The sequence below is a fragment of the Leucoraja erinacea genome, chromosome 7 (assembly GCF_028641065.1).
Source record: "Leucoraja erinacea ecotype New England chromosome 7, Leri_hhj_1, whole genome shotgun sequence".
Taxonomy (NCBI): Eukaryota; Metazoa; Chordata; class Chondrichthyes; order Rajiformes; family Rajidae; genus Leucoraja; species Leucoraja erinaceus.
This window is the reverse complement of record NC_073383.1, coordinates 41,103,076-41,126,781: the sequence shown is the minus strand read 5'-3', so window position 1 is coordinate 41,126,781 and position 23,706 is coordinate 41,103,076. Positions and strand designations below refer to the sequence as shown.

Below are 23,706 nucleotides of genomic sequence, written 5' to 3'. Positions count from 1 at the left end.
TGATTACAATCGGGCCATCCATTGTGCACAGATACATGATACTTTGGTTCCGTCTTCACTAAGGAAGACATAAATGATCTGCCGGAAATAGCAGGGGCCCGCGGGTCAAAGGAGGTGGAGGAATTGAGTGAAATCCAGGTTAGTCGGGAAGTGGTGTTGGGTAAATTGAATGGATTAAAGGCCGATAAATCCCCAGGGCCAGATAGGCTGCATCCCAGAGTACTTAAGGAAGTAGCTCCAGAAATAGTGGATGCATTAGTAATAATCTTTCAAAACTCCTTAGATTCTGGAGTAGTTCCAGAGGATTGGCGGGTAGCAAACGTAACCCCACTTTTTAAGAAGGGAGGGAGAGAGAAAACGGGGAATTACAGACCAGTTAGCCTAACATCGGTAGTGGGGAAACTGCTAGAGTCAGTTATTAAAGATGGGATAGCAGCACATTTAGAAAGTGGTGAAATCATTGGACAAAGTCAGCATGGATTTACGAAAGGTAAATCATGTCTGACGAATCTTATAGAATTTTTCGAGGATGTAACTAGTAGCGTGGATAGGGGAGAACCAATGGATGTGGTGTATCTGGACTTCCAGAAGGCTTTCGACAAGGTCCCACATAAGAGATTAGTATACAAACTTAAAGCACATGGCATTGGGGGTTCAGTATTGATGTGGATAGAGAACTGGCTGGCAAACAGGAAGCAAAGAGTAGGAGTAAACGGGTCCTTTTCACAATGGCAGGCAGTGACTAGTGGGGGTACCGCAAGGCTCAGTACTGGGACCCCAGCTATTTACAATATATATTAATGATCTGGATGAGGGAATTGAAGGCAATATCTCCAAGTTTGCGGATGACACTAAGCTGGGGGGCAGTGTTAGGTGTGAGGAGGATGCTAGGAGACTGCAAGGTGACTTGGATAGGCTGGGTGAGTGGGCAAATGTTTGGCAGATGCAGTTTAATGTGGATAAATGTGAGGTTATCCATTTTGGTGGCAAAAAACGGGAAAGCAGATTATTATCTAAACGGTGGCCGATTGGGAAAGGGGGAGATGCAGCGAGACCTGGGTGTCATGGTACACCAGTCATTGAAGGTAGGCATGCAGGTGCAGCAGGCAGTAAAGAAAGCGAATGGCATGTTGGCTTTCATAGCAAGAGGATTTGAGTATAGGAGCAGGGAGGTTCTACTGCAGTTGTATAGGGTCTTGGTGAGACCACACCTGGAGTATTGCGTGCAGTTTTGGTCTCCAAATCTGAGGAAGGACATTATTGCCATAGAGGGAGTGCAGAGAAGGTTCACCAGACTGATTCCTGGGATGTCAGGACTGTCTTATGAAGAAAGACTGGATAGACTTGGTTTATACTCTCTAGAGTTTAGGAGATTGAGAGGGGATCTTATAGAAACTTACAAAATTCTTAAGGGGTTGGACAGGCTAGATGCAGGAAGATTGTTTCCGATGTTGGGGAAGTCCAGGACAAGGGGTCACAGCTTAAGGATAAGGGGGAAATCCTTTAAAACCGAGATGAGGAGAACTTTTTTCACACAGAGAGTGGTGAATCTCTGGAACTCTCTGCCACAGAGGGTAGTTGAGGCCAGTTCATTGGCTATATTTAAGAGGGAGTTAGATGTGGCCCTTGTGGCCAAGGGGATCAGAGGGTATGGAGAAAAGGCAGGTACGGGATACTGAGTTGGATGATCAGCCATGATCATATTAAATGGCGGTGCAGGCTCGAAGGGCCGAATGGCCTACTCCTGCACCTAATTTCTATGTTTCTATGTTTCTATAAAGGGAATAACATGAATAGCGTTTAATGCAAGATAAAGTCCGATCAAAATTTTGTCCGGGGGTCCCCAATGAGGCAGATAGTAGCCCAGGACTGCTCTCTAGTTGTTGGTAGGATGGTTCAGTTGCCTGATAACAGTTGGGAAGAAATTGTCCCCGAATCTAGACGTTTCACACTTCTAGACCGTTGCCCGATGGAAGAGGAGAGAAGACAGAGTGGCCACGGTGCGCATGTCCTTGATTATGCCGATGGTCTTGCCGTGGCAGTGCAAGGTGTAAATGGAGTCAATGGAAGGGAGGTTGGTTTGTGTGTGGTCTGGGCTGCATCCACAATTTCTTGTGGTCTTGGATAGAGCAGGTCCATCCTACCCCCCATCCAAATTCTCCGACAAGTCTGACCGTTCTCGTTTACATTTTATCACTGTTTGTTTTGTTGTTACCTTCTCCTAGCTAACAATAATCTATTCTACATTTTCCTTGATCTCCATCCCTGTTGTCTCGTTTTCACACCTTTCTTTACCATATCTCTGCATCTCCCACTCCCCTGAATCAATCTGAAGAATCGACCCGAAACCATCCATTCCGTCTATCCAGAGATGCTGTCTGTCCCACATGGGTTACTCCAGCATTTTGTGTCTCTCTTCGATAAAATGCTTTCTATGGCGCATCTGTAGCAGTTGGGGTCCTTTCTTGGCCATTGCTTCAAAATTGGGTGGCCCAGGAAATGTTGCTGGTGATATTTACTCCTAAGAATTTGAAGCTTTCAAACATCTTAACTTCTGTGCCGTCAATGCATACTGTATACGTCATCGCTTCCTGAAGTTGATCACTATCTCCTTTGTCATGCTGACAATGAGAGAAAGGTTGTTGTCTCGACACCAGGTCACGAGGTTCTCAATCTCATTCCTGTACTTCGTCTCATCAAAGTTTGAAATCTGGCCCACAACAGTGGTGACGTCTGCAACGGGGTCGGAGAACACATCCTTGTGGAGCGCCAGTGTTGCGGATTATCGCAGAGGATGATTTCCTCACTGAATGGTGTTAAAAACAGAGCTGTAGTCTATGAATAAGAGTTTGATGTAGGTGTCTCCCTTATCCAGGTGTTCCAGGGATGAGTGCAGGGCCAAAGAGATGCAACCAAATTAGGCAAGGCAATGAAGGGTAACCCGGCAACAAATCTATAACAGAAGGGTAACAGGAAAAGCAGCAGAGGGAAATAGGACGAGATGAGAGTGAACCAGTTGGGAGTGGGGAAGCGCAGGGTTGGGGCTGGAAAACAGGGTAAAAGAAAGAGGTCAAGATTTGGAAGCAAGTGGGGAACAAGGAAAGATGAGAAAGCAAGGAGAAGCTCTTCCGAAATACCCACCACCTTCCCAGTTAGCAGGGGGAATAAATCAGGACATAAAACTAATTTTTCAGTCACAAGAACCTGTTGAGGCTGGAATGGTGAGTCAAAACAACTGCTGGAGGATGTTAATGGATCAGGCAGTTTCTGTGGCTTTAGGCTGTGGGTCGAGCATCAAAAATGTGTCTAGAAATGGGATTTCGTGACATATTGTGTAAAGAAAATTATATAAATCACCCCTGAAACTCGATATGAAGAAGACTTGCACATTTTTTAAATTAAATTAGAGAAAAACCTGAAAATTTTTGGGTAATTTCTAGTCCAATCAAAGCACGTTTAACATTGAGTTGTCTGCCAGTTGGCCAATCACGCGCTTTGTTTCAGGCTAGCACACAAAATGGCTGAGGGGGCTTCACAGATGCCTGTTTTACTGGAGATCTGTGTTGTTCTGTGGAATAAATGTCGTGGAAACTTGCAGCAGGTAATTGTATTTAGTGGGAAAAGCATTAAAAAGGCTGAAGAAAGTGCTGCGAAGTGGATTAAAGTGCAAGAAAGCCTTGAAAACAAAGTCCCTGCTGAGGTCCTGGAACACAAAGATTTAGACAGCCAGGGACCAACTCTAACTAGAAGGTAAGATCTAAAGTCTGAATTTATGAAAATGTATCTGTATGGAGTTTAATTAATTTAATTGCACCATTTTATAATGTGAATAAATTCATTAATTCATTCACTTATTTCATTCATTCACTTACTTCATTCATTCATGAAATTGAGGGCCTAAACTATGTTTCCAAAACACAGTAAATTAAACATTGTCACTAATGCCAGCCTGTTGGTACCTGTTGTAGTCTTAACTTTACTGTAGTTGTACTCCCCCGCCGCGTAGATGATCCGCGTTCGCGAAGCGGCCGCTTATTAACTGAGACCGCGGCTTCACTTTACTGCGAGTACCTATGTCCCGCGGTCGGAGCACTTTTTCCCGGTACGTTTTCGCAGGCAGCTGAGATTAGCTTATTACTCTACAACAGGCTGGCATTAGTGACAATGTTTAATTGACTGTCTTATGGATACATATAGTTTAGGCCCTCAATTTCATGAATGAAGTAAGTGAATGAATGAAGTAAGTGAATGAATTAATGAATGAATGAATTTATTCACATTATAAAATGGTGCAATTAAATTATTAAACTCCATACAGATACATTTTCACAAATTCAGACTTTAGATCTTACCTTCTAGTTAGAGTTGGTCCCTGGCAGTCTAAATCTTTGTGTTCCAGGACCTCAGCAGGGACTTTGTTTTCAAGGCTTTCTTGCACTTTAATCTACTTCGCAGCACTTTCTTCAGTCTTTTTAATGCTTTTCCCACTAAATACAATTACCTGCTGCAAGTTTCCACGACATTTATTCCACAGAACAACAAATCGGAATCTCCAGTAAAACAGGCATCTGTGAAGCCCCCTCAGCCATTTTGTGTGCTAGCCTGAAACAAAGCGCGTGATTGGCCAACTGGCAGATAACTCAATGTTAAACGTGCTTTGATTGGACTAAAAATTACCCGAAAATTTTCAGGTTTTTCTCTAATTTAATAACAAATGTGCAAGTCTTCTTCATATCGAGTTTCAGGGGTGATTTCTATAAAAAATTTTACACAATATGTGAAAATTTCATGTAGTTTGGGTCAGGACCCTTCTACACGTTGTCTGTCCATTTCCTTCTATAGATTCTGCCTAACCTGCTGACTTTCTCAGACTCAGCTTTCTTACCTGTTTCTTCCCCCCTCCCCCACTAAGCAGTACATACAAAGATTTATCAAAATTATCCCAAAGCTTGTGGGTGTAACCAAGGTGTACTGGATTGAATAATATGATTAGTGTCCATCGAGTGCAAGCAGGTGTATTGATTTAATTTCTTATGGCCAATTCTGATGGCACACTGAATGCAATATTGGCTGGAATTGAGAAGTTCAATGGGGGACTTCATTGGAACAGATAGCATTCCACCTTTAGCAACGGCCTTCAGTCAAAGAACAACATGCTGGAAATGCCCTCAAGCGTTCAACATTCAACACAATATTCCCCTATTTATGCCTTTAACTCATCCCATGTCACACACCATTTATAAAAAAACTCAATGAAAATCTCTCATGTATTGAAGGCATTATGCAGTTTCTTTTTAAATGAAGAAAGGATTCACAATCCAAGTGTGAAATGCAACAGTATCTCATGATACATATTTTCTGTGTCCAATTAACTGTGAGATGAGAATATTTTTTATATCTTGGGCAGATTGTGTTTACTCCATCAATATAAATCACTTAATATGACTTTTATGAAGTCTCTTTCTCTTCAAGGAGCAGAACTTAAAAATGTGCAGGCTAGCCAATCACGCGCTTTGTTTCAGGCTAGCACACAAAATAGCAGGAGGCTATTCCCCCTCCAAATCCTTAAATAGCTGGTCATTAATAAACAAATGCTATGCTCTTGTAGTTAATAAATTTAAGAATTTAAGGATCCTCAGTCAAGGATTTGGAGATGACAGCGGATTTTAAAATCGGACAGAAAAATTAATTATAATATATTATTATATTATATATATATATATATATATATAATTAACATTTAATACAAATATAATTTCAATTAATATTCTTAGCAGACTATTATCTAAATGGTTGCCGACTAGGAAAAGGGGAGATGCAGCGAGACCTGGGTGTCATGGTACACCAGTCATTGAAAGTAGGCATGCAGGTGCAGCAGGCAGTGAAGAAAGCGAATGGTATGTTAGCTTTCAGCGCAAAAGGATTTGAGTATAGGAGCAGGGAGGTTCTACTGCAGTTGTACAGGGTCTTGGTGAGACCACACCTGGAGTATTGCGTACAGTTTTGGTCTCCAAATCTGAGGAAGGACATTATTGCCATAGAGGGAGTGCAGAGAAGGTTCACCAGACTGATTCCTGGGATGTCAGGACTGTCTTATGAAGAAAGACTGGATAGACTTGGTTTATACTCTTTAGAATTTAGGAGATTGAGAGGGGATCTTATAGAAACTTACAAAATTCTTAAGGGGTTTGGACAGGCTAGATGCAGGAAGATTGCTCCCGATGTTGGGGAAGTCCAGGACAAGGGGTCACAGCTTAAGGATAAGGGGGAAATCCTTTAAAACCGAGATGAGAAGAACTTTTTTTCACACAGAGAGTGGTGAATCTCTGGAACTCTCTGCCACAGAGGGTAGTCGAGGCCAGTTCATTGGCTATATTTAAGAGGGAGTTAGATGTGGCCCTTGTGGCTAAGGGGATCAGAGGGTATGGAGAGAAGGCAGGTACAGGATACTGAGTTGGATGATCAGCCATGATCATATTGAATGGCGGTGCAGGCTCGAAGGGCCGAATGGCCTACTCCTGCACCTAATTTCTATGTTTCTATGTCTAAACAAGGCAGGCAAACTGAACGGAGGTGAATTACCGTTTGAACAGTGCTGATTAACACTACTCATTCTGTCTGTTCGACTAATTAATTTAGAATGTTTATATAATCCTTGCTGTGCTAACAATTTCCTCTTATTCACACTTTCTTATATATAGACAACTGGGTATTTAAATATCATAGTGGTCAATATATGAACATACAAGTTAGAACAGGATGCGGCCATTCAGCCCTTTGAGCCCGCCCTGCCATTCAATACCATGATTGATCAGACAATGAACTCAACACTGAATACCGGCCTACCACAGTAACATATCACCTTTTGATTATCAAAGAACAATCACCTTCTGCCGTACAAATATTTCAGTCTGCTTCTGCTACCCTTTGGTGCAAATGAATTTTTGCTTTACATCTTAAATGGGCACTTTATTTTCAAACAGTGACCGCCATTCCCCAACTATAGATTCTCCCACATTCCACCCAGACATCTGGATCATACAAAAACCTAGCACCTAGACTGACACATCTTAGCACCAATGGATTTGAAGCAACAAAACTAAATAGAAAGGAGAAAGGAATAGTATAATAACAACGCGTTCAAATAAATTATGGTAAAGCAGTTCATGTGGTGTATAAACTAGAAATCCTTCGTTAAATTGGTCATTTTTGTACTGTGGAGTGTGATGAATATTGCACCCAGTGCTGTGCTAGTTCTCCAATGCCAGCTTTGTTGTAAATAGTTGTTTTGGCAGATGGCATTAATAAAACTATAATTATTGTAGAGGTAATGCAGGTAGTTATTTTCAATTTTGTGAAAAGATTAGATGTACAGATGCATTCTTCCAATGCAACACCTTTCACCTCTTTGCTATCGGTCTGTGACCTCATGCATGGTGAAAGTGAAGCCCAATACAAGCTTGAGGAACAGCACATCTTTTTCCAGCTGGGCAAGTTACAGCCTTCTGGAAACAAAATTGAATTTTATAACTTCAGGTAACTTGATTACTCAGAAGCAAATATCAATGTTTTGGCACCAGTCCTAATTCGGGATCTCTACCCAAAACATCAATTTTTTGCTTCATGTTACAGCATCTGCAGTTTGTGTCTTCATTTTACTACCACTTTTATCTTCTGCCTCTCTCACACTCTTGCAAATGTGCCACGGTCTGCAATTTTTCTCTATCTTTCACAGGATTCACTCTCAACCCATGGTTCTTCGTGTTTCTGACCTCCATAAAGGATCGAAACTTACCCGCTTTCAGACCCCTGATGATGTGCAGGGGCACCACGTCAAGTTCCAAAGCAGGGTCTCAGCCTTAAACAATAGACAATAGGTGCAGGAGTAGGCCATACGGCACTTCAAGCCAGCACCGCCATTCCATGTGATCATGGCTGATCATCCACAATCAGTACCCCGTTCCTGCCTTCTCCCCATATCCCCTGACTCCACCATCATCAAGAGCCCTATCTAGGTCTCTCTTGAAAGTTTCCAGAGAACCGGTCTCCACTGCCCTCTGAGGCAGAGAATTCCACAGACTCACAACTCTCTGTGTGAAAAAGTGTTTCCTCATCTCCGTTCTAAATGGCTTACCCCTTATTCTTAAACTGTGGCCCCTGGTTCTTGATTCCCCCAACATCGGGAACATGTTTCCTGCCTCTAGCGTGTCCAACCCCTTAATAATCTTATATGTTTCAATAAGATGCCCTCTCATCCTTCTAAATTCCAGAGTATACAAGCCCAGCTGCTCTATTCTCTTAGCATATGATAATCCCCCACCCCGGGAATTAACCTTGTAAACCTACGCTGCACTCCCTCAATAGCAAGAATGTCCTTCCTCTAATTTGGAGACCAAAACTACACACAATACTCCAGGTCTAGTCTCACTTAGCTCCTCTTGTTATGAAGGCCAACATGCCATTCACTTTCTTCACTGCCTGCTGTACCTGCATGCTTACTTTCATTGACCGATGAACAAGGACTCACAGATCCCCTTTTCTCAACTTGACACCATTTAGATAATAATCTTCCTTCCTGTTTTTGCTACCAAAGTGGATAACCTCACATTTATCCACATTAAACTGCATCTGCCGACTCACCCAACCTGTCCAGGTCACCCTGCATTCTCATAGCATCCTCCTCACAGTTCACACTGCCACCGAGCTTTATGTCATCTGCAAATTTGCTAATCTTACTTGTGATCCCTTCATCTAAATCATTAATATATATTGTAATAGCTGCTTCCACAAATGCTGCTTGACCCACTGAGTTCTCTCTCTGTTTGTGCTTGTCCTGCTGGCTTTTGTAACATGTACATTCTTTTGTCTACGTTCTCACCCTCGAACTGCTCCCAATATTCATTGAGCAGATAACCGTGTTTATTTTATCCCCATGGTTCGCAGGTTTTATTCTGTCAGAGATATTCCCCCCTCCCCAACCACTTCACAGCTTTATTAGCTTCTTTTGTTTCCTTTTATTATTTTATTTCAGTTCTGACAAAGTGTCTCTCCCTGACCTGAAACATTGACTGCTTTTCTTTCCAGAGACGTGAGCTCATCTTTTCAATATTTCCAGCATTTTCGGTTTTGGTTTAAAATGTGTTAAGCCTGGCTGTGTCAACTTTATAACAAGATGGTTAATTTTGCACTGAAATATCACAAATCTTCACGGTAAAATCCCAGTATAAAAGGAAAGATCATCATCTGATGTAACTGAATGGTCTCATGACATATTTTCCATTTACAGAAAGTTATTAAACATCTAGTTTGACTAAACAGTTACAAATCCTTAGGATCAAGTACAATAGATACAGGAATGTAATTCCTGTGAAATTTTGTACAATGGTCAAAGTTCAAAAGTTCAGAAATTGAAGTCAATACTTAGATTTTGAACATGTGTTTTCAAATAGATAATCAAATAATCTGCTTTACATTAATTTGAGAACACAGACGAGTTTATATTTCCATGCTTTATGACATTAAAAGTCACCATTCAGCCCATCAAACTCATGAGGTCCCAGAGCACTTCCATCCGTACACTTCCCACAATTATAGGGAACTACATTCAATGAGCCAATGGAATAGAAGCATACTGTTACGTAACAATTACATTGAGAAAAATGTTACTAGTTATTTCTGAAGACAAGAAAGCTATGCCAATTGAAAGATTTAAGGAGGTGGAATCCAAGGAAAATAAATTTAAACGTATATTCAACCAATAAAATATAATTAAAGCTTTACGTTAAATAAAACTTCTTATAAGACAACACATTCGCCTCTTTCAACATTCTGCAAAAGCTCTTAAAAATATGAGGGCTATTGCTGACTTCAGTAACACCAATAAGAGCAGCAAAAACAAAGGGGAAATCTGATAGTCACTTCTGGTCTATACTAATAAATTTATCATAAAGATTTCTCTAAAATGTGATAAATCAGCTAACATGGACAAAGCACAACCAGAAACCTCTAAAACAACCAAGTGATCTTAATAAAGGAAATGAAAACTGAGAATTTATTGACACATAAAAATACTCTTTCAAAGATTTAATTCCCTACAACCTATCGCGCAAAAAACTATCCCAGGAAAATAATTTATGTTTGAATATGAGCGACATATTGAACAAAATCCAATTCTTTGCACATAGTATTTGTTATATTTCGAGTCAGTACACTTAGATCACAAAGAACATTACTATTATCGTAATACTTACGTGAACAGTCTGGACATGAGGCGATTGTATAACTGATGACTGAGCTGCTTGGATGACTCCTTGGACTTGAACAGTCTGGCCATTAGGCAACTGCACTAAAGTTACTGTTGCGCTGTTGCTTGTTGACTGGATCCCAGGCATGGTTACCTGCAAATATGTACAACAAAACTTGATTACTGTAATCTGTTGAATCAATTTAAATATTCTATATTCCTACATAAACACGCTCAATGCACTGAAATACAAAAAGTGTTACGAGACATTTTTTTCCAAAAAAGATGCACTCATTTGCCATTTTGCTTTGCAACAAAATAATGCTTCACCAATAGCCTAATAGCAAAAAAAGAGACAAAATGCAGGATTAACAATGGGTCAGACAACATCCCGGGAAAACATACACAGGTGATGTTTCGGGTCAGAACTCTTCTTCAGACTAATGGAGGGAGGGGGGGTGGGAAGAAAGCTTGAAGAGAAGAGGGGCAGGACAAAGCGAGGCAGGTAATAGGTGAACACAGGTGAGGAGGGATTTTGATAGGCAGATGGTTTACAAAGGGCAGAGATGAGGGGGAGGGTCATAGGGGAGATAGGCTAGGGTTAAATATTCATATATTTGGGTGGTAAGCTACCCACATGGAATATGAGATGCTGTTCCTCCAGTTTGCATGTGGCCTCAATCTGGCAATGAAGGTGGCCCGGGACAGTAAAATCAGTATGGGAATGCTAAAGGGAGTTAAAATGGTGAGCAACCAGGAGATCCATTAGGCCTTGGCAGACAAACATGGTCAACAAGTCTATGCTTGGTCTCACCGATGCACAGGAGGCCACATCTGGAACACCAGATGCAGAAGATGAGGATAGAAGAGGTGCACATGAATCTCTGCCTCATGTGAAAGGACTGTTGTGGTCCCTGCAAAGAGGCGAGGGAGGAGGAATAGAGACAGATGTCACATCGTCTGCTGTTGCAGGGGAAAGTACCTGGGAGAGGTGGTTTGGATGGGAAGGAATGAGCGAACCAAGGAGTCATGGAGGGAGTGGTCTTTGCTGAGGGTGGAAAGGGATGGAGATGGGAAGCTACAACTGATGGTGGGATCACATTGGAGGTAATGGAAATGTCGAAGGATGACGTGTTGGATACGGAGGTTGGCGGAATGAAGCCAGGTCCAGGGGATCTCTACCTTTGATTCTTCTAATCCATCTGTGACAGCAGAGAAAACCATGTTTACTAAAGAGGACATCTCGGATGTTCTTGAATGGAAAGCCTCATCTTACGAACAGAACCCAAGAGATTTTATAAATACGCAAGGAGGAAAAGGGTAATTAGAGAAAGAGTGGGACCCCTCAGGAATCAAAGCAGTCAACTCTGTGTGGAGCTACAGGACATGGGGAAATGTCCTCAATGAGTATTTCTCCTCTGTATTTACTGAGGAGAAAAACAGGAGGACGGAGGAACTTGGGGCAGTCAATGGAAGTATCTAGAGAGCAGTCAGTGTTATGGTCGAAGAGATGCTGAAGATGTGTATGTGTATGTGTGTGAAGGTAGACAAATCTCCGGGTCCTGATCATATATATCCGAGGACATTGTGGGAAACTAGAGAGGAAATTGCAGGAGCCCTGGTTGAAATTTACCATTCGTCTTTAAATACAGGAGAGGTGCCGGAAGACTAGAGGGGTGGCAAATGTTGTGCCTTTAATCAAGAAGGGCTGCAGGGAAAAAGCTGGGAACTATAGGCCAATGAGCTTAACATCTGTAGTTGGAAAGTTACTGGAGGGTAATCTGAGGGATAGGATATACAGGCATTTAGACGGACAAGGGCTGATTAAGGAGTCATCATGGTTTTTGTCTGTGGGAGGTCGTGATTACGTTTTTTGAAGACGTAACTACAAGGTCGATGAAGGCAGAGATATGTTCAATAAATAAAGCATTCAACAAGGTTCCTTATGGTAGGCTGCTCTGGAAGGTTAGATTGCATGGGATCCAAGGAGAGATAGCTGAATGGATAGAAAATTGGCTTCATGGAAGGAAGCAGAGGGTGATGGTGGAAGATTGCTTCTTGGACTGGAAGCCTGTGATTATTGGTGTGCCTCAGGGTTCGGTGCTGGGCCTGTTACTGTTTGTCATCTATATCAATGATTTGGATGAGATACACACGATTAGCAAGTTTGCAGATACAAAAATGGGTGGTTTTGCAGATATTGAAGATGGCTGTGAAAAATGGCAGCAGGATCTTGATCAATCGGCCAAATGGGCTGCGGAATGTTTGATGGAATTAAATGTAGAAAAATGTGAGGTGCTGCATTTTGGGAAATGTAACATGGGCAGGACCTACACAGTGAATGTTGGGGCTCTGGGTAGTGTTGTAGAGCAGAGGGATCTAGGACTACAGGTGCATAGTTGCCTGATGGTGTAGTCGCAGGTAGATCGGGTGGTCAAAAAGGCTTGGCACATTGGCTTTCATCAGAGTATTGAGTATAGGTTGGGAGGTCACGTTGCAGTGGTATAAGATATGGGTGAGGCCACATTTAGAGTAGTGTTTTCAGTTCTGGGCACAAATGTTATAGGAAAGATGTCTAGCTGGAAAGCGTACAGAGAAGATTTACGAGGATGTTGCCAGGTGTAGAGAGGGTCTGAGCTAAGGGCAGAGGTCGAGTAGGTTGGGACTATTCCTTGGAGAGCAGGGGGATGAGGGGTGGGCTTATAGAAGTGTATAAGATTATGGGAGGAATAGATCGGGTAGATGCACTGAGTCTCTTGCCCAAAGTAGGTGAACTGAGGATCAGAGGACACAGGTTTAAGGTGAAAGGGAAAAGATTTAATAGGAACCTGAAGGGTAACTTTTTCACACAAGGGGAGAGAGGTGTCTGAGATAGTCCAGATAAATTTGAGGGCAGGGTGGAAGTTATTGGTAATATTAATGAAATCAACGAATTATGCATTGATGCAGGAGGCAGAGTCTCTGCAGTCATCGATGTACCAGAGAAAGAGTTGGAGGATGGTGCCAGTGGACACCTGGTACAAGGACTGTTCAACATAACTGACAAAAGGTAGCAGAGCCGGGTCTATGTGAGTGCAATGGATACACCTTTAACTTGGAGAACTTGCATCTTGTACTAATATATTATTTCTTTGTATTGTTTTGTGCACACATGTGTAGTGTGCAAAGTGCACGAGCAATGCGTGGAATTTGTTTGTCTATACGCCTGTGATCCTGCTACAAGCAGGATTTTCATTATACTTCTATCTCAACATGTTTGTAAATGACAATAAACTCCACTTAATGTGTAGGAAAGAACTGCAGATGCTGGTTTACACTGAAGATAAGACACAAAATACTGGAGTAACTCAGCCGGACATGCAGCATCTCTGGATAGAAGGAATGACCCAGAACCTCTCCATCCTCCACTCACTTTTGTTCATCCTATTAATGATTCAAATTTAAATGCTCAAATTTAAATGCTTAAATGATCAAATTCCTCCATGGCGTCTACTTTGTAAATTACATAACCACACACTTTACATACAAATAAAAAACAATGTGCTCTTCCTTTCCTGATCTATTTATGTTGAGATCGGGGTGTCATCAACAAGTCTAACATCTATTGCACGTCTCTAATTGTGTTTGAGAAGATGATGTAAACTACTTTCTTGAACTTCTGTTATCCTAGTGGTGAGGATATTCCTTCAATGCTGTTGATGAAATTCCAGATTAAATCCAACAACAATGAAGAACCACCAATATATTTCCAAGTCAGGATGGAAAAGAACATCCAGATGATGGTGAATCTCTGCCTTTGTTCTTTCTGGCGGCAGAGGTAGCAGGTTTAGAGATGCTATCAAATCAACCCAAATGAGCATTAGTGTTTTTAGCAGATGACATACACCACAGCCACTGTACATCAGTGATGCAGAGAATAAATGTTTGGGTTGGTTAATGGGATGCCAATCAAGTGAACTGTTTTTGAACCTCAAGTCATTAGCACTATACTCATCCAGGTAAATAGAGAGTATTTCATCATGCTCTTGATTTGTGCCTCGCTGATGGTAAAGACTTAGACACAGCATGAAGCAAGTTCTTTATTGCACATACCCTCCCATCACTTGCTTTTTTGACTGTTTGTGTATCTAGCCTGTTTGAGTTTCTTGACAAAGGCAAACGTAGAGCGATAACAATAGTCTGGCTGTATTACTACCTTTGAATGTCATTGGGTAGGTTGTTTTCTTGAGGATGGCCATTGCCTGGTACTTTTGGGCGACTAATTTTATCTACTAGATTTCAGCCCATACCTGAATGTTGTTGATGCATTACATGTGGACATGGATGGCTTCATATAAGGAGTTGAGAATGAAATTGAACACTGCAAGCATTTCTACTTCCCACCTCATGATGGAGGAAGGTTGCTGAAGCAACTGACTGGTGTTTTGTCAAGATCACCATGAGCATCACCTGCAGTGATGTCCTGTGACTTCCAACAATCATAATCATATTTTATTAGCCAAGTATGTTTTGCAACATCCGATGAATTTGATTTGTCATATAGTCTTACCAATAAAAAACAACAAGACACACAAAATACATTTTAACATAAACATCCACCACATTGACTCCTCCACATTCCTTTGTGATGGAAGGCAAAAAAAAAAAAGTTCAATCTCTTCCCTTCTTTGTTCTCCCGCGGTCGAGGGCCTCGATCCTTCAGCTGACGGGACGATCTTGGCTTCCGTAGCTGGCGGTCGGGCCTTCCGCGTCGGGGCGATCAAGCTCCCGCATCCGGGGGATCCCTGCTCCCCCGCGCCGGAAGGCAAGGGATTGCAAGCTCCAATGGTAAGTCCACGGCCCCGCGGTGGGGCTCAAAGTCAGTCTCGAGCAAGGCCTCCAGCTCCATGATGTTAGGCCACAGAGCGACCAGAGATATGATCCGAAAAACGATCGCATCTCTGGCAAGGTAAGATATTGAAAAAGGGTTTCCCCTGACCACCCCCCACATAAAACAAACCAGAGAACATTAACACAAACTTTTTTAATCTTTTGGTGACGCACAAGATGAGCCTTTGGAATGTTTTCATTTTAACTTTAGATTTACCAGGGTGCTTTGGTTGGTCATATGCTGCCACAATAACAAGGGCTATCACTTACTTTACATGTGGAATTCAATTCTTTATCCATGTTTGAAACAAAGCCGGATGTCAGGAGATGAGTGGCCCTGTCAAAACCTACTCACTAAAGCCAATTTGGTTTACTGGTGAGAAAATTCCTCTTGGCAATGGCTTGGCAGTGAAGGTTGATTTGAAAATAATTAAGCAGATTAGATTAGTCCTGCACTTTTGAGAATGGGACACATCTGGACAATTGTCTACATTTTTGTATTTATTGTAACGAGTGGAACAGCCTGGTTTAGAGATGCAGTTGGGTTTGGCGTATTGCCATTTCTCAATAGCATGTGGAGGAATCAAACTGACTGATGGCCGACTGACTTCTGTGGTGAGGCATGGTTTAAAATGCTTTAGCCTTTTCTTTAGCATGCACTTCCAGGTGGGAATTGCCACCTCCCAGGAGCTGTTAATTGTCTATCTTCTTGTGGTGTGGTGTGGTAGGACTTCAGCTTTTAGTTTAGAGATACAATGCTGAAACATGTCCTTCAGCCCAGCTTTGAGCTGACAAATTGATTCTGACATTTTCACATTTATGGTGCCACAAAACAGTGGAGGGTATTCTTGGTATGAAGCCATCACAATTTCCACAAATATATACAGTGGTTACTTCTACCAGTTCTGTCATGGACAGATGTAGCTGCCACAGATAAATAGCAAGGACAAACATGGTTGTTCCTTTATTTCCGTTGCTTCGCTATCAGCCACAGACCTCGCCTGGCATAATATCAATCACAACAGCCAGCATGGTCTTTGGAGCCGTTTCCCACCCACTGTTGGTGTTGGACACTGAAATCCCACACCAAGAGCGCATTCTGCACTTTTACTAGTGTCATGACTCCCTACATTTTTCAACTGATTCAACAACAGAGGGAGGATGGCATGGAGTAATCCAGGTTTCTAGATTACTGTCTGGTAACTCTACTGCTGCACCAATTTCTGTGTCTGACAATATAGAGATCACTTGGGGAGGAGAAAGGAGAAGGATTAGACAGTTTAAAAGGGACGGGATCAACAAATGTCATTGGGATAAAGTTGAATATCAGTAAAGTACGCACGTAAGCAAATCACGTCTATTTAAAGATCTCACCAAAACGACCTTATTGTAATGAAACAAATTTGGTCACAGGTGCATCAATGGAGAACTGCTGGAGTGGCTTTGAAGTGAGAAGAGTTGTTTTGATAGATGCTCATACTACAACTGAACAGACAACAGTTGAATCAACTGAGGGTAGGAAAAGCAAGCAGGCTACTGAAGGAGTGGCATTGGTGGAAAACATCATGGCAAGTTGATACAAAGATAACAAATAGAGATTGTGTGTTTACAAATAGTTTTGTTGCGTTAATGCAATTGGAAGGGCAGTCATCTCATCTGAACAGGTTGCAGGAAAGCATCGCAAACCTGAGATGACATATACAAGAGTTTTAGGAAAGGTAAATTTTAAAACATGTACTTTTTGAGGTAATAGACAATAGACAATAGCCAATAGACAATACAGGGCTCGAAATTAGCAGTTGCCACTGATCTCCCAAAGTGCCCCACAGCCATTTTGCCCGTCTTGGCATGCAGATACTGATTTATACCGAAGATAGACACAAAAAAACTGGAGTAACTCAGCGGGTCAGGCAGCATCTCTGGAGAAAAGGAACGTGACGTTTTGTGTCGGCGACGGCTGTAATGCGTGTGTAAGATGCTAAGTGTGGCTTGACGGAGGGTTGGAGCGAATGACGGGCCCCCGCACAGCAGCGGCGGCGGCTCCATCTCCTCCGCCTCCCGCCCGGCCTGATTGCGGCCGCTGCCTGCCACTCTGCCAACGGCGCATTCAAAACAAACCCTCCCGCACGCCGAGGTCGGGAGGAGGGAGGGAGGCAGGGGGAGGCAGGGGGAGGCCCCCTTCCGCCATCTGAAGCATCTGCACCGCTTGGCCCCGCATCTTCCTGTTGGTTGGCGGAGGAGGGAAGGCAGTGGCGAGGAGATCCCTCTTGTTATGAAGGCCAACATGCCATTTGCTTTCTTCACTGCCTGCTGTACCAGCATGCTTACTTTCATAGACTGATGAACAAGGACCCCCAGATCCCATTGTACTTCCCCTTTTCCCAATTTGACGCCATTTAGATAGTAATCTGCCTTCCTGTTTTTGCAACCAAAGTGGATAACCTCACATTTATCCGCATTAAACTTCATCTGCCATGCATCTGCCTACTCCCCCAACCTGTCCAAGTCACTCTGCATTGATAAAGGTGAAGTGAGCACCTTTGAAAGCATAATATGTGGGCTTTTTACAAGGGCAATTTCAGGAATTGACAAATAGCCAATCTAAAACTGATTTGGATAAACACTTGTATAATAGTCTCTAGATTTTAATGAAAGGACAAGATCATCTTAATCTTATTACAACAAAATCTAATGTGACAGACATCAAAGAGCATGAATTATTCATAAAATGTTGTCCACAAAAGGGAAAGGAGGAGCTTTGTCGTGTATATAGCAGTGAAGTGCTTTGTCGTGTATATAGCAGTGGTGAAGTGCTTTGTCTTGTATATCACAGTGGTGTAGTGCTTTGTCGTGTATATCGCAGTGGTGAAGTGCTTTGTCGTGTATATCGCGGTGGTGAAGTGCTTTGTCGTGTATATCGCGGTGGTGAAGTGCTTTGTCGTGTATATCGCAGTGGTGTACTGCTTTGTCGTGTATATTGCAGTGGTGTACTGCATGGTTATGTATATGTTCAAGAAGGAACTGCAGATGCTGGAAAATCGAAGGTAGACAAAAATGCTGGAGAAACTCAGCGGGTGCGGCAGCATCTAGGAGCGAAGGAAATAGGCAACGTTTCGGGTTGAAACCCTTCTTCAGACTGATGCAGTGTATATCGCAGTGGTGTACTGCTTTGTCGTGTATACAGCGGTGGTGAATTGCTTTGTCGTGTATCACTTTTTTTTCCCTTCTCTCATCTTCTGGAATCATTTATTTACATGGCCATAGTTTTATGAACATCTCCAGCCAACAGCTAAATTCTGGGGTCAAAGAAAGAGCGTTCACGACGCGGCCCAGTTTCCACCAATCTTTCCACCACCACACACAAGACAGACATTGTACGCAGATGTCGGGAAGTGTGTTCAGCTTTGGCTGAACAACTTCTAATCTTGTGTGTGACTCGATAAGAAAAAGCTAACTTCTATCCAGTAAGGGCCCACACGTTTCTCTACAATGACAATGTAATAGATAAACATGTTATATTCAAGAACATCCAAAAGAAAATTATGTGTAGTCTTTGCCTACATTCATGTCTTGAGTTAATAGATTGGAATTTACCTTATCACCTTGTAGTTTCAAAATGCATTACAGCCTATTATTTACTTTTAAAGTGTCATGCAAGAAACATGGCACCCAATTTGTACCCAGTAAGCGCCCACAAGCAACAATGCAAAATATGTTCCAGAAATGCAGATTGAGGATGTTGCTCAGTACATTGGGGAAAAATCACCCTGCTCTTTGAAATAGTACGAAGCAATTTATTTCACATCCACTTGAGATGGTAGACATGGACTCAGTTCAGCATTTCCTACAAAAACCATGCCTTAAACAATGCAACGCTGCATGGGTTTTTGTCGTCACAGCCTTCTATTTCAAGAGGAGAGTATGCAACTATAGTTAATTATTGGATGCCCATCAAGCAAGAACATTAGTTAATTTCACCTATCTAGCTGGACAACCGAGAACAACTGGAACTATCACCCTCACTAACGTATCTAACAGAATGGTCTGAAGCATTGGGCCGTTGCAAATACGTTGTGCTGGCCAGTGCACAAATTCTCTTAAGTTAGGTTTGAAGAATATTTTGAAAGATTTGCACTGATGCTGTAAATACTCAATCTGTCACTGGTCACAATACCATTTGTAGATAACACTGAAAGTATACCTGCGCTATAGTGGCAAGCTGTGCTTGTGTCTGCACTGCCAGCTGGTGAGTTTCCGCTTCTGAAATTGTGTCACCATGCTGAGTTTCTGCATTGGAATCCATTGTTACCTGCAGTACAGGAAAACATAGAATGAAATCATGCAGAAAGGCAATGCTGGCAGCACACAATGCAGAGTCAAGCAAGGATCTATGACAATTACATATTTGCCCAGTTATTTTTTTCAAATGATCACTTTCTGATTTCTATAGCCATTTGTAAACATTGAGTGTTTTACTGTCATAAGTTCTGAAATGGTCATGTGTTCTGAAATGAAATTCTTACTTGAAGCAGCATAAGAGATATGAAAACACACCACTCTGAAAACACCATAGTAAACAAAAAAGTTCAGAATATTAAAAAAAAACAATAATAGTGCGAAGCAAAAACAACGTATGTAGTCTATGTAGGTCAGAACTTATTTGGAGGTTGTGGTGTTTTATAGCCTAATAGTTGTTGGGAAGCTGCTACTCCTGAACTTGGACATTACAGTTTAAAAGATGTTTAAAAGCTGAAATTGTTTCTAATGGCAAAGATGGAAAGCAACTAAGACCCAGAAGAGAGAGAACATTTATTTGTCTGAAGAAGTCGCAAACTGAAATGTCACCCATTCCTTCTTTTCAGATGCTGCCTGTCCCACGGAGTTACACCAGCATTTTGTGTCTATCTTCATCTTAAATTTATTTTTACACCATGAATCGATTCAATCTCGAATGGACTTGGTGAAAGGATGAGAGAAAGGAACTGCAGATGCTGGTTCACAAAAAAAAGTGCTGAAGTCAGCAAGTCAGGCAGCATCTCAAAAGAATTATGCCGGCAGATTAAATCTTAGCTTTTAAAAATTACAGAACTCTGAGGAAGGAATTGGGAAGTGCAATTAGTCATAAGATCATAAGTGATAGGAATAGAATTAGGCCATTCGGCCCATCAAGTCCACACCGCCATTCAATCATGGCTGATTCATCTAACCCCATTCTCCAGCCATCTCCCCATAACCTCTGACACCTGTACTAATCAAGAATCTATCTATCTCTTCCGTAAAAATATCCACTGACTTGGCCTCCACAGCCTTCTGTGGCAAATAATTCCACAGACTCACTACCCTCTGACTAAATAAATTTCTCCTCGTCTCCTTCCTAAAAGACGTCCTTTAATTCTGAGGCTATGACCTCTAGTCTGGGACTCTCCTACTAGTGGGAAAATCCTCTCCACATCCACTCTATCCAAGCCTTTCACTATGCTGTATGTTTCAATGAGGTCCCTCTTCATTCTTCTAACCTCAAGTGAGTACAGGCTCAGTTCCGACAAACGCTCATCGTAGGTTAACCTGCTCATTCATGGGATCATACTTGTAAATCTTCTCTGGGCCCTCTACAGGGCCAGCACATCCTTCCTCAGATATGGTGTCCAAAATTGCTCACAATATTCCAAATGCGGCCTTACCAGCACCTTATAAAGCCTCAGTATTTCATCCCTGTTTTTGTACACAAGCCCTCTTGAAATAAATGCTAGCATTGAATTTGCTTTCTTTTCTACCGATTCGACTTGCAGATTAACCTATTGTGAATCATGCACTAGCACTCCCAAGTCCCTTTGCACCTCCGATTATCTCCCCAGACTTACGGCTTTACTCCTACTACCAAAACACATGACTCCACACTTAGCTATACTATATTTTATCTGCCACTTCTCTGCCCACTCTCCCAACCTGTCGAAGTCCTTCTGCAAAGTCCCTGCTTTCTCTACACAACCTGCCCTTTCACCTATTTTCATATCATCCGCAAACTTTGCCACAAAGCCTTCAATCCCTTCGTCCAAATCATTACTATGCAACATGAAGAGTGGCCGCCCCAATACTGACCCTTGCGGAACTCCTAGGAAGCTATAAATTGAGGCTACCGTCTAATGGCACAACATTAATAAAATTGCCAGTTAATGCATTAATTGTGCCTGTTTAAAGGGAAAATTACATTAGAGATTTTGGTAAAAAGTAGTAAAAGTAAATACTTCCAAAGACTGCATAAAGTACATTACACTGCTTTAGAGATTCGAGAACAGACCCCCACATTTGAGCTTTGTCAACGCACAGCCCAAAAACCATGTCTCGTCACCCACACTGTTGCCTCAACAACCGTGTTGATTTTGAATTATGTGGGGGAGGAGAGAGGAGGAAAGGCAGACATAGAGAGAGGAAGAATGAGGAGTACACAGGGACATGGAGATGCAGCAAAGATAATAGCAAATGCTTGTTCATTGGTATAGGCATTCCTACATCAGCCATTAGTAACCTGGGAAGGACTGGGATTCGATTTTTCTTTAAATTTTCAATATCACATTTGTTTAATTACTCAGTAGCTCGATTTAAATCGAATCACAATGTATTGAATAGAATTGTTTTTTTAATGCTTTGTTTGAGTTGGAAAATAAATAAAACTTATGCAACTCAAATGACTCGTGATGTTATAGTTATGGTTTCTTTGACATGTTAGATTTTGTGTTGGGACTCTTAACAATGGATCAAATGCCTCAATATTAGTGCAAACAGATGTAACTGAGTTGCCTCTGATGGTCACGTAAATGGGGTGGGAGATTGCAACCTTCACGTGGTCCACCCTGTTTCGACTAATGCAATCAACCCGACGTGCACAAACAAGATCAAATAGAACAAGTTGACCTACAACTTTAGGCTGTGCACACCATATGCAAGAAGAAGAAGCCACGTAAATGCACCTTAATGTTGCAGCTGCATCTACTGCCTTTGGAAATTGTAAATACAGACCTTATTTATTTTAGTCTTGTTCCCAAATTTTTTACTCTGAAAGTTATGTTCTCAATTCCCCCATTTTCTGGAGGCAGTAGACTGCTCAGTACCTAGATCAGAACTTTTGTCCTGACCATAGCCAGGAAATGAATGGGATGATCTTTGATCAGTGAATAGCTTCATGAAGAGTTCTTGGAAATCATTTTCAACAGCCTGACATCCCCACCATGCTCTTCTGAACCAGGCATTGGTCATGTAAAAGCACTCCCACTAGTTCAGCAGGCAAGTTCATCAGAGACCCACACCATCTTGGCCACACACTTATCTCACCACTGCCATCGGGAAGAAGGTACAGGAGCGTGAAAACTGTAACGTCCAGGTTCAGGTACAGCTTCTTCCCTGCAGCCATCAGGCTACTAAACACTACAACCTCATATAAGCTCTGAACTACAATAGACTACTATTATTATTGCACTATTATTGTTTGTTTGTTTTTTATGAGTATGTGTGTATGTATGTATGTATGTATGTATGTATGTATGTATGTATGTATGTATATATATATATGTATGTATGTATATATATATATATATATATGTGTGTGTGTGTGTGTGTGTATGTATATATATATATATATATATATATATATATATATATAGAGTGTGTGTGTGTATATGTGTGTGAGAGTATGTGTATATATACACACTGAACCTTTTTTTTCTCTCTCTCGTTTATTATATTATTTACAGGGTACTATGTTTACATATTCTGTTGTGCTGCAGCAAGTAAGAATTTTATAGTTCTATCTGGGACATATGACAATAAAACACTCTTGACTTGAAATAGCCAAGAATGTAACCTGGAATAATGACGCTTTGGGATTCAGCAGCTTAATCAGCAGAAATGAGAGAAAACTTGAGAGAAATGTTCAGTGCTCTAGTTTTTGACATTTGAAATGCTCAATTCCTTATAATACATTTATGTGAATTACAGAGTAGAAAAGGTAATCTGCTTTTTAATAGGAAAAGTAGTCTTCAATTAATCTCTACCTAGATTAATGAAAAATAGGCAGTTCAAGTCATTTAAAAATAATATTTACCTGGCTATGTCTTGCCTTCCAGCACATGGCCCATGGCTCTGAATATTACAGCGCAATTACACATAGAAGTACTGTACAAAGGTGCAAGTTTCTTTCCCGACCCAACCTTTCTGGCAGTCAGTTCCAGATACATACTGTCTCATCTCTCTTGTAATCCGCCTAATTTTAAATCTTTATTCCTTGTCTTTTTAATCTCTCTGCCAAAGGAAACAAATCCTTCCTATATATTCTGCATAATTTCCTCAGAACTTTATATACCTCAATTAAGCTACTCTTCCTGTTCCAAAGAAAATAGCCTGAGCTCAATTGGCATTTTCTCATAGCTAACCTTTTCCAGTACGAACAACATCCAAATAAATCTCTTCTGCACCCTTCTCATACAGCCCACTTTCCCATTTAAACCTGCTTATTGTCCGGCACTGCTAATATAAGAACCTGTCATCATACACTCTAAGGCTACTCTATTCCTCTACACTCAAATTCCTCCATTGTACAG

At 41.6% G+C, this 23,706-nt stretch overlaps 1 protein-coding gene across 3 annotated transcripts in view; it reads right to left on the bottom strand.

Annotated features, from left to right (window-relative positions):
• LOC129698910 (cyclic AMP-responsive element-binding protein 1-like) overlaps positions 1–23,706 on the bottom strand; it is a 72,765-nt gene that overhangs the window by 22,730 nt on the left and 26,329 nt on the right. Inside the window, exons 2-3 of one of the 3 annotated variants that reach the window (XM_055638339.1) lie at positions 19,314–19,421; positions 10,251–10,397 (exon numbers count right to left, since the gene is read on the bottom strand). In XM_055638339.1, coding sequence (XP_055494314.1) covers positions 10,251–10,397; positions 19,314–19,415 — 249 coding nt within the window. In that variant the 5' untranslated portion in view covers positions 19,416–19,421. Of the gene's footprint in view, positions 1–10,250; positions 10,398–16,486; positions 16,598–19,313; positions 19,422–23,706 lie in introns of those variants that run through there. The other 2 variants (XM_055638341.1, XM_055638340.1) reach the window with 2 other exon arrangements.